This window comes from Girardinichthys multiradiatus, chromosome 14 (assembly GCF_021462225.1).
Source record: "Girardinichthys multiradiatus isolate DD_20200921_A chromosome 14, DD_fGirMul_XY1, whole genome shotgun sequence".
NCBI classification, from domain to species: domain Eukaryota; kingdom Metazoa; phylum Chordata; class Actinopteri; order Cyprinodontiformes; family Goodeidae; genus Girardinichthys; species Girardinichthys multiradiatus.
This window is the reverse complement of record NC_061807.1, coordinates 42,834,782-42,846,715: the sequence shown is the minus strand read 5'-3', so window position 1 is coordinate 42,846,715 and position 11,934 is coordinate 42,834,782. Positions and strand designations below refer to the sequence as shown.

General features: G+C 40.9%; 1 protein-coding gene across 2 annotated transcripts in view; it reads right to left on the bottom strand.

The window, feature by feature from the left end:
* Nucleotides 1-3,885: 3,885 nt before the first annotated feature.
* aco1 (aconitase 1, soluble) overlaps nucleotides 3,886-11,934 on the bottom strand; it is a 29,169-nt gene continuing 21,120 nt past the window's right edge. For both annotated transcript variants that reach the window (XM_047386310.1, XM_047386311.1), the window contains 5 exons: nucleotides 9,058-9,200; nucleotides 8,759-8,906; nucleotides 8,457-8,579; nucleotides 5,209-5,394; nucleotides 3,886-5,131 (listed from right to left, as the gene is read on the bottom strand). In XM_047386310.1, the coding sequence (XP_047242266.1) occupies nucleotides 5,015-5,131; nucleotides 5,209-5,394; nucleotides 8,457-8,579; nucleotides 8,759-8,906; nucleotides 9,058-9,200 (717 nt within the window). In that variant the 3' untranslated portion in view covers nucleotides 3,886-5,014. The remainder of the gene's footprint in view (nucleotides 5,132-5,208; nucleotides 5,395-8,456; nucleotides 8,580-8,758; nucleotides 8,907-9,057; nucleotides 9,201-11,934) is intronic.

Genomic DNA, 11,934 nt, shown 5'->3' with positions numbered 1-11,934 from the left:
AGATCTCAGGAAGAGAGTTGTGGACCAGTACAACTCTGATCCAATTTCCATGTGAACAATCACTGTTCTTGGTAGAAATCATTTCACCACATGGCAAATAATTCACTAGTAGGTGTAGTAGAGTCATAGAAAACCAACAGAAGCAACATTAAGTACATGAATGCTTCTGAGTCTGTGTCATTGAATAACTGATTGAAAGACGCATGTTCAAAACAACAGCAGCCTGGAGTTCAGTCACTGAGGTCATTGACTGTGTGAAGAACTAGGTGTCAATCAGATGGTCCTTATTGAAGGATGACTCCAGTACATGTTGCTCATGCTTTTCTCTCTGAAAACCTGAGAAAAATTGGTTGTTCCAGGCATTGCTCAGAAGAATAGAATACTTTGATTAGAACAACGATTGGAGAGGGTAAAAACATAAAAATAAGTGCAGAAAATGATCGGCTGCTTGGATAAAATAATCTCCAGAGCTTTTAAATGGAAGCAAAACGAGAGAGACGTGGAAGAAAACCAAAGACTACCATTGGAATGGATAGAAGAATAGCCAGAATGGCAAAGACTCAGCCAATGATGAGCTCCAGGATGATCAAAGGTCTGAAGCTAATGGTGAGGACTGTGATAGAAGACGCATGTATGAAACTAATGTATCGGCAAGAACCCTCCACAAAGTCCCACTTTGTTGACATGTGCTGAAGAAGATACAATTTGCCAAAGAACACATTAATTGACCTAAAGAGCAACCTTTTGTGGACTGATGAAAGTAAGACAGTTTGAATTGAAGCCACATTTCACTCTGAAGACAGTGAAGCATGGTGGTGCCAGCATCATGATATGGGAATGGTCCTCTTCTTATGGTGTCGGGCCTATTTATCACATACAAGCGATCTTGGATTAGTTTGCATGTCAAAATATTTGAAGAGGTGATGTTGTCTAATGCCGAAGAGGAAATGCCCATGACATGGATATTTCAACAAGACGACCCCAAACACCAGTAAGCGAGCAGCATCTTGGTTCCAGGTCAACATAATCAAAGTTCTGGATTGACCAGCCCAATCCCTGGACCTTAATCCAATTACAAACTTGTGGGGTGACATTAAAACTGCTGTTTCTGAGGCAGAACCAAGAAATGCAAAGGAATTGTAGAATGTTGTCAAGTCATCCTGGGCATCCTGTCCACAGGGGCTAGAAGTTGGTCAACTCCATGCAACACAGATGTGAAGCAGTTCTCAGAAACGGTGCCTACATAACTAAATATTAGTTTAGTGTTGCACAGGAAGGATAAATACTAAAGATTTTTCTGTTTATTTGAGTAAATATTTGAGTTCGCAAAGAAAAATGCAAACATGTTGAACAGCCCAATGTTCATTTTTATTCTTTTTCTCTAAAGTGATTAAATGATTGAAACATTTTCTTCATGGTTTGATTTAGAAGATAATGTGCAGTGTTCCCAATGCATGGAAATAAAAACTATTCCAAGGATTTAGAACTTTACTCACATTTTTAAACACACTGCTATTTGAACAGAATCATCATACTGATCAGGAAGGAGATGTGTTCTGTGTCCCAGAGATGAATGGGTTCTAGTGTGAAATATTTGAATCAATGCAAGAACAAAAGCTTATGAAGATGCTTATGAAATAAGTCCTGAAAACTATTGTGAGAAGCTTGTAGAAAGAATCCCAAAACATTTGACCCAAGTTCCACAGTTCAAAGGGCAATCTATCAAGTATGCAAACTAATACTTGTTATACAACTTTTATACAACTCTTATTGTTGTGAAAAAAGCAAACCAGTTATTTTGGCTGTGTTTGGCTATGGTCCTTTTTAAACACTGTATGTAAATATCTGGTCTCCTGTATGGTTTGGTGATATCACTGGATCCAGATGTTCTATATTTGATCTGAGGAAGAAAAAGGCCCCTGACTATAGGTGTCCTGTTTCTAAAACGATGGATGGTCCAATTAAAACATGTAAATATAGATCTGTGTGTGAAAATGCTGCCATAAAAACAGATTTCTGGCTCAACGGTTCAGATTTTTTCACATATAACATCCAACTGGTATGAGAAAAAAAGACTACCATGTGATTAAAACACATTCATCAGCTGCATTGTAATGGTACTCAGTTCTGACTCCACTGTTTAAATTGGACACATCGATGAATGATCTAAGATAAAAAAAACAACACCATTAATGTGCAGCTAACGTTTATTCATTTAAACTGAGTTGCACTTTGAACCAGAGCCAGTATCGCCCAGCAGTCCTGTCGCTGTGAGACTATGTGGTTTTGGTGTACTGTTGAATGCTTTGCAGCATGATGTACAAACAATCACTTCACAAAATGTACCAGATGGTGGAGGTGATTTTAGATTTTAGGTGTGGGAATAAGCTGGACATTTTTCCAGCCCTCTAGGAGGAGTTTAATGACCACTGATACTGGGGTGTTCACCTGCAGCAGTTTACATAACGGAATAGAGGAAATTGTCCTCTTTAAGGAAGCTTAGAGGTTTCCATGCTAGGAGTAGGATGCATACAGAGCTGATGAGAGCACAATTTTGTCTGCAACTTAACAAGGTCCTGGCATAATTCTACCAAGATATTGGACTGCTCTTCTCATTAGAAACAGTGGAGCTCATTTAAATTCAATCGTTTCCTGGCACTTGCCTGTCTTTAATGGATAGTAAATGAAGATCATTTTAATGAAGGTTTGTTGTAACTGTTCAGGTTAGCCTGCTTTGTTTTGATGTGTGTTTGAGATTATTGTTCTGTTGGAACATTCAGTTGTGTCCAAGTGTTAACCGTCTGGTCCAAACTGTCACCTGCAGATGAAAAAAAATGGTTCAGAATGATGAGAACCACTCCAGGAACCATCAGGGCTCAAGCCTGTCCCCCAACAAGACAATAAAATGGGGGCTGAAATAGATCCTCTAGGAACACCCTTAAATAATGAAGTGATGCTTATAAATTGTTTTACACAGAAAAAAACAAGCTGTAAGATAATTTCTAAACCAGTTCACTAAGAAACATTCCTCATTATGCAACGTTTCTGATCTTTAGAATCAAATGCTTTTGCTAAATAAACAAACTGCACTGTGCTTTTTATTATCTGAGGTGATGACATCATTTGTAAACAGCATTGGTGCTTTAATTGAGCTATAGCCTGACTGACGTCTAGAAAGCACATCAGTGAGTAACTGCTTTAAGAGTCCGTTAATAAGGGATGCACATACTTCAGCCAGTACAGTCTGATTGGCTAATAATTATTTGAACCCGTGGGGTCTCAACTTTTTGGGAGCAACAGAACCAGAACTGTTCACCTAATTATGCCACAGTAGGATTATGAGTTTGTCATCTGAGTCTGGGGCATGTTGGTGCTAAACATGACTCCCAACATTCATGAAGAAAAAACTCAGAACAAATAAAACCATTGGGCTCAAATTATTCATATGTTTGCTCACATGAGAACAGGAAACAACTCTGCTTCGTTCAGACTCTTCTGGGTAACAGGAAGGAGCATCAGATAACACACACAACCACAAAGCTTTCATTTCCCCTCTTCAGGTCACATTTCAGCAGTTCTACAGCAGAGCAGAGAGAGACGCTTTCTGACTCAGTTTTATCTGCAAAGGAGCGAGAACCTTCCAATCACCGTGAACAGCATGCAGTCAGCAGGGAGTCTATTTCTGGAGCTGATGAAGGGCTTTTAGGGCCTATTTTAGGCCAATGGAACAGGAAGGAAAACATTCCAACATAATCTTCTCATTGTGTTATTATTTGATCCTAAAGGGGACGTATATAGCAGTGAGATTTAAGCTCATTTCAGCCCTTGATAAAAATAAACCTAAGCCATAAAAGGAACAAATGACAAGAATATCATCCCAAAGAAATCATTTTAGTTTTTATTTTTATCTGGAGCCTTTAGCTTAAAGCTCATCATAGAAACACGTTCACAGAATCACAAGCAAGACAGAACATCAAAAAAATCAGTGAGCGATTAACACAGTCATTGACATGAACTTTGCACAGAGCAGCAGGTTTATAATGTGGTGTGAAATGTCTGATGGGAAGGTGTGGGTTCAGCTTTCATCATTCTCTTAGTGCATCACCATAAAGAACAAACGCTGGTCACATAATGTCCATTCAGGAGCTTTTTACAGTTCATAGTTTGGTCCAAAAAACTCAGGTGAAAAATGTTTATTGGGATGAAAGGAAAGAACAGTGTCTAGTGTTCACAGTCTGGATCATGTTCCTGTCAAGGTAGGAGCTCCACAGATTACTAAGTGCTTTAACTGTTCCTGAAACTGCACAGAGGAAGAATAATTTCTTATGAAGCTTCGCAGAAACACAACATGCATCCTGCACTTCAGATTTCATTATTTAGAAACAAAAAAAACATACATTTACACAAGGAATAGCTTTCAGTCCATGCTAATGCACTGAATGCCACCTGCAGGACAGTTAAAGAATGAAAAACTCCTCAGAAATGGATCAGATATTTGCCCATCAGGTCTGCCCAGATGTCATAGCTGTAACTGGGAACTTTCAGAAAATGGCACCAGTTTGACCAAACAAATAACTTGTTTATACTCCGCTATCTCAGATAATATTGCAGTAAGTGATATGGATTTAGATCAGTTGTGAAACTTACTGTTGATGCACCAATCAGGATTTTCAGGCCAGTGCCAACCTCTGGTTTTCTCTGAGGTTGGTGCTGCCAAATTCAGTTTGACTGTTTCCGTTTTTTTATTCTAGGCGCTAAGACAAGAATAAATGTGTAGTTTTGAACCCAATGGAAAAATGAAGGAAACCTTTATCTGATTTTTATTAAACTCAAAACAAAGTGCAAGCTATAAATTAATGGGTGTGTAGATTTAAAGTGGTGGGAATTCTTAGTTTTAATGCATTTAATGAACAGGAATAATAAACATAATAAGGACATATTGATGATTATTCTTGACCGGTGACTTTACAGCTGTGCTTTCTTTCATGGCTGAGAATCAGAACAATTTAACAGATCAGTTTTGTGACATCTTGCGGATCATGTAGTTGAGAATTCCTCCGTTGTGAAAATAAGTCAGCTCCACATCCGTGTCGAATCTCATGCGCACTTTAAATGTCTTCCCTGTGTTCAGCTGTGTAAGCAGGAGTAGAGCTCGTCAGGCGTCACATTCAAAGATCTGTCAACACGAAGAACGCGTCCTTCACTCACCTTCACATCAACGACCATGCGAGGGGCGAGCTGCTCGGGGATAATGATGGTGTAGCGCTCTCGGCCGGTCAGCCCCAGGCTCTCAGCAGTGTCTCCTGGAAGATACTCCAGAGGAATTACCCCCATTCCAACCAGGTTACTACGATGGATTCTTTCATAACTCTCTGCTAGGACTGCCTTAATTCCCTACAAAAAGAAGCAACATTTTAAATAAAGTTTAGAAAAGGAGAGGACAGAATGTGTCTCTGACAATGTTGCATGATCCATGACAGTACAGGTCCTTCTCAAAATATTAGCATATTGTGATAAAGTTCATTATTTTCCATAATGTCATGATGAAAATTTAACATTCATATATTTTAGATTCATTGCACACTAACTGAAATATTTCAGGTATTTTATTGTCTTAATACGGATGATTTTGGCATACAGCTCATGAAAACCCAAAATTCCTATCTCACAAAATTAGCATATCATTAAAAGGGTCTCTAAACGAGCTATGAACCTAATCATCTGAATCAACGAGTTAACTCTAAACACCTGCAAAAGATTCCTGAGGCCTTTAAAACTCCCAGCCTGGTTCATCACTCAAAACCCCAATCATGGGTAAGACTGCCGACCTGACTGCTGTCCAGAAGGCCACTATTGACACCCTCAAGCAAGAGGGTAAGACACAGAAAGAAATTTCTGAACAAATAGGCTGTTCCCAGAGTGCTGTATCAAGGCACCTCAGTGGGAAGTCTGTGGGAAGGAAAAAGTGTGGCAGAAAACGCTGCACAACGAGAAGAGGTGACCGGACCCTGAGGAAAATTGTGGAGAAGGGCCGATTCCAGACCTTGGGGGACCTGCGGAAGCAGTGGACTGAGTCTGAAGTAGAAACATCCAGAGCCACCGTGCACAGGCGTGTGCAGGAAATGGGCTACAGGTGCTGCATTCCCCAGGTCAAGCCACTTTTGAACCAGAAACAGCTGCAGAAGCGCCTGACCTGGGCTACAGAGAAGCAGCACTGGACTGTTGCTCAGTGTTGCTCAGTAATTAGAAAGAACTGGACTGTCTGTATCTGGATTTTGAAACTTACAGTGTTGGGTTGAGTTCTAACTGGAATCTGAATAAACAGCTTTAAATGAAACGTTTGTAATTGGGTTTCTGTTGGATGACATTTTTTTAAAGTCCCCCTGACTTCACAACTGGTGAAAATAAACTGCACTAGACTAAATAAGTAAAACCCACAGTTACAGGTTACATTCAGATTAGGATGGAACAAGTGAGGAGGACCCAGGTGCTGCCAAGCAAATGCTCTGATTGACGTTTGCTGCTCTGCGACATACAGGTCTGTGTTAACACAATGCCAGGGCGGAAAGACATAGGCATTGATTCCAGAGAAGCAACTGGAAAAGGTTTTAAGACCATTTCCAAATAAAGCGAAGTCCATCATGCTATCGTGAAAAAAATTATTCACAAGAAGAAAAGATTTCCAACAACTAACAATCCACGCTAGTTCCCTGGGACTTCCAAGAAGTGGAAGTCCCAGGGAACTGACCCCAAGGTCAGGGCGTGCAACATTCTGGGAAACTATAAAAACCACGAGCTCCGTCTTAGTATTAACAGCTCTCAGTTAGTATGTTCAACTTTAAAGTTCATAAAAGGACAGCTTTCTGGAACAAATAAGACCAAAACAGAGATATTTGGTTGATATGCCTAACAGCATGTTTGGAGAAAACCAAACAGCATATCAGCACAAACACATCCTGTCAAGCATGTAGGGGGAGGTATGGTCATCTAACCTTGTTTTGCAATCAGTAGACCTGTGAACCTTACAATCAGTGAGGTGCAACAGCCTGAGTGATATCAGGTACCACAGTAGGACAATAACTGTAATCAGCAGCAAATATAGAACAAAATAGCTGAACAAAAGAAATGAAGGTGGTCCAGACCTAAACCTGACCGATAGGCAGACTGTGGGACCTTAATGTCTGCATATCTTGATGAACTGAACCAAGAGTGTAGAGAAGAGTGGTGTGAATGTGAAAATGATGAGATCATACAGAAGGTGATCAGTTAAAGTCGCTGCTAAAGGTGGTTCTCCAGGGCCATTTGTTTTTCCCACAATTCCTTTAGATTTGGTCTTACTCTGTGTTAGACATGGGTCATATGACCGTTTTAGATGATTACCAAATGCTGACGAGATATGAGGGGTCGAAGTAACAAAAATTAACTTGAAATGAACTGAATGTGTGAAATACTGAACATGGTAAAATTGAGTGCTGTAAAAACCAACGTGATTATTTTGACTCTGCGAAAATTAGAATCCATGGATTTGGAAGTCATTAAAATGATAAAATGGTTAATATTAATGTTATAAATATTAAAGTTATCACATTTAACGTTGCCCGTTCCAATTTACTGCTTTGATTTTCGTGCCTCCATTTTTACCACTTCAGTTTTATCATTCATCAGGCTCACAGTTTACGGCACTCAATTTTACCATGTTCAGTATTTCACACATTCAATTCAGTCAGTCAGTCATTTTCTACCGCTTATTCCATAGTGGGTCGCGGGGAAGCTGGTGCCTATCTCCAGCAGTCTATGGGCGAGAGGCAGGGTACACCCTGGACAGGTCACCAGTCCATCGCAGGGCAACACACAAACAACCACACACACACTCATTCATACACCTAAGGCAATTTTAGAGTGACCAATTAACCTAACAGGCATGTCTTTGGACTGTGGGAGGAAGCCGGAGTACCCGGTGAGAACCCACGCATGCACAGGGAGAACATGCAAACTCCATGCAGACAGACCCCGCCGGGAATCGAACTCAGGACCTTCTTGCTGCAAGGCAACAGTGCTACCAACTGCGCCACCGTGCAACCCACATTCAATTCATTTCAAGTTAATTTTTGTAACTTTGACCGCTCATATATACGGAAATTCTGTTTGATTTAAAGTTTTGTCAAACTGACTAGTTTCTTTTTCCAGGAAATATGCTTTTATGTTGGGAAATGGTGATAAAATCCTGGTTTTACTGTAAAATAATATTTCTGACATATAGCACACCCCTACTTTGTCTCAAATATATTATATCAGCATAATGTCACGAGTTATCTCCTGTTGCATAAACGCTGTTTCAGCACTGTGTCAAAAGGCCACATTTTTCTAGTATTTCTATTTTTCATTTGAATATCATTTTTACAACATATGTACATCTTTCTGTTTCTTAAGAAGAAATGATGAAATGCATAGCTCACCAACAGAAATGGGCCCTTTGCCGCCCAGTCTCTGGAGCTCCCCGAGCCATACTCCTTCCCAGCTAGAACCAGCAGCGGGACACCGGACTGCTTGTACATCTCCGCAGCATCAAACACATCAAACTGAAATACAAAGGAACCATCCGTCACTTCAACAATCACAAAGCCAAACAGCATTGTTGTTTTCCGAGATTATTTATAGGTTTATTCAGTAAACGTGATCATCATTTCACATTGAGAAAAAGACATGCAACCAATAACTACGGTTCTAGTTTTAGGCTCAAACTGGTTTGGAATCAGACCGTCTCTCCAGTGGGAAGGTAAATGGTTTGGGGGGCCTGCTTGTTGAGGAATTTGTTAAAGAGGCGGATGTTGGCAAACGTCCCTCTGGCCATGACAGCGTCGTTACCTCGACGAGAGCCATATGAGTTATATTCTCGAGTGGTCAGACTGTCAAAACACAAACAGATTGAAGCAGAAACTCTAATCATGGTGACTACAAACCACAGAAATAAGGGGTTCAGTCCAAAGCAAGACTAAATTGATTAAAAGAACTGATGAGATGACATTGATGATTTTAGGATGTTTGCAGATAACTCACCCTCTTTCAGTGAGGTAGCGGGCTGCGGCGCTGTTCCTGGCGATGTTCCCTGCAGGAGAGATGTGGTCTGTAGTAACAGAATCACCCAGGTTCAGCAGCACGTAGGCCTCTTTTATAGACTCAGGAGGTGGCAGCTTCATGGTCTGAAGAAAGATGAGGGGATACAGAATATACGTGAAGCTGCACAGTAACACCTGCTGTTTCTATGCAGTTTCATATATTAGCAGAGCAATATATCCTGTAGACAAGTCAGGAGTATCAGGTTTTCACATGAGTTCTGTAGAGTTCATTGTGAAACCTGTAGTGCAGGCAGAGAAGAAAAGGATTGACCAGGTCTGCTGAGCTGAGCAGAAAGTTAGATAAGTTCATCCAAGCTGCTGCTGGTGTTGGAAAAAAGATGGAAATATTCAGTTTGAAGAGTGTTTGAACTCTGAGTTTGTCAGATGCAGCGTCATGCATAGTACAGTTTGCAGTGAAATGTGTTTTTATATCTACAACCAGGTATGTACCAGTCAGTACAGCTCTGTCACAGGACATGACCTACAGGTCCTTCTCAAAATATTAGCATATTGTGATAAAGTTCATTATTTTCCATAATGTAATGATGAAAATTTAACATTCATATATTTTAGATTCATTGCACACTAACTGAAATATTTCAGGTCTTTTATTGTCTTAATACGGATGATTTTGGCATACAGCTCATGAAAACCCAAAATTCCTATCTCACAAAATTAGCATATAATTAAAAGGGTCTCTAAACGAGCTATGAACCTAATCATCTGAATCAACGAGTTAACTCTAAACACCTGTAAAAGATTCCTGATGCCTTTAAAACTCCCAGCCTGGTTCATCACTCAAAACCCCAATCATGGGTAAGACTGCCGACCTGACTGCTGTCCAGAAGGCCACTATTGACACCCTCAATCAAGAGAGTAAGACACAGAAAGAAATTTCTGAACGAATAGGCTGTTCCCAGAGTGCTGTATCAAGGCACCTCAGTGGGAAGTCTGTGGGAAGGAAAAAGTGTGGCAGAAAACGCTGCACAACGAGAAGAGGTGACCGGACCCTGAGGAAGATTGTGGAGAAGGGCTGATTCCAGACCTTGGGGGACCTGCGGAAGCAGTGGACTGAGTCTGGAGTAGAAACATCCAGAGCCACCGTGCACAGGCGTGTGCAGGAAATGGGCTACAGGTGCCGCATTCCCCAGGTCAAGCCACCTTTGAACCAGAAACAGCGGCAGAAGCGCCTGACCTGGGCTACAGAGAAGCAGCACTGGACTGTTGCTCAGTGGTCCAAAGTACTTTTTTCGGATGAAAGCAAATTCTGCATGTCATTCGGAAATCAAGGTGCCAGAGTCTGGAGGAAGACTGGGGAGAAGGAAATGTCCAAAATGCCAGAAGTCCAGTGTCAAGTACCCACAGTCAGTGATGGTCTGGGGTGCCGTGTCAGCTGCTGGTGTTGGTCCACTGTGTTTTATCAAGGGCAGGGTCAATGCAGCTAGCTATCAGGAGATTTTGGAGCACTTCATGCTTCCATCTGCTGAAAAGCTTTATGGAGATGAAGATTTCATTTTTCAGCACTGACCTGGCACCTGCTCACAGTGCCAAAACCACTGGTAAATGGTTTACTGACAATGGTATCACTGTGCTCAATTGACCTGCCAACTCTCCTGACCTGAACCCCATAGAGAATCTGTGGGATATTGTGAAGAGAACAGTTGAGAGACTCAAGTACCCAACACTCTGGATGAGCTAAAGGCCGCTATCGAAGCATCCTGGGCCTCCATAAGACCTCAGCAGTGCCACAGGCTGATTGCCTCCATGCCACGCCGCATTGAAGCAGTCATTTCTGCCAAAGGATTCCCGACCAAGTATTGAGTGCATAACTGTACATGATTATTTGAAGGTTGACGTTTTTTGTATTAAAAACACTTTTCTTTTATTGGTCGGATGAAATATGCTAATTTTGTGAGATAGGAATTTTGGGTTTTCATGAGCTGTATGCCACAATCATCCATATTAAGACAATAAAAGACCTGAAATAGTTCAGTTAGTGTGCAATGAATCTAAAATATATGAATGTTAAATTTTCATCATGACATTATGGAAAATAATGAACTTTATCACAATATGCTAATATTTTGAGAAGGACCTGTATATCTGCAGTTAACCATGAAGCCTACTTCCAGCAGTGTACATGATGCTGAATGAATTCAGCTCCAGAAACACCAGGCTGTTGTTCAAAAAACGCTGCCCTGAACCAGGTTCATGAACAATTTCTCCCCTACTGCTATTTTATTTCATGCAGCAGAAACGTTGCATGCAGGAAAATAAAAACAGGATTTTAAAGTAAGCATCACTGCAGCAGGGAGTGACCATGGTCACATCCTAATCCACTCTATTCTCCTTTCTATTAAGACCTCTTGAAGTTCACCTGCTTTTTCTCCATCCATCTTGTCATAACAGCCGTCTTGTAAAAAGTTTCTTCCACTTGAGCAGCGGATCTCTACAGTTCCTCCAGAGTTACCATGGGCCTCTTGGCTGCTTCTCTGATTAATGCTTGTTTTAGAATCTAAAAACCTGTACATACTCCACAAGAACAGAGGATTTTGTTCTCTGTCTCTTCTGTTGTTGCAGCCCTGGTTTTCAATTTTCTGCCACTGGTTCTTGCCACAAATTTTGGGCAAAACCTTTTTCCCGTGAGGTGTCAGAGAAATATGAAGGTGTTGTGCTGCACTGGGGCAAACCTATAAAGACTTCCTAGGAGTTTGGCACTTGAGTTCTTTTGAAGAATGACATTTCCTGGCCAGAAAGAACTTTTTTCTTGCAACCCCAGGTGAAAAAACAAATTTATCTTTCCTTGCAAAGTATGTAC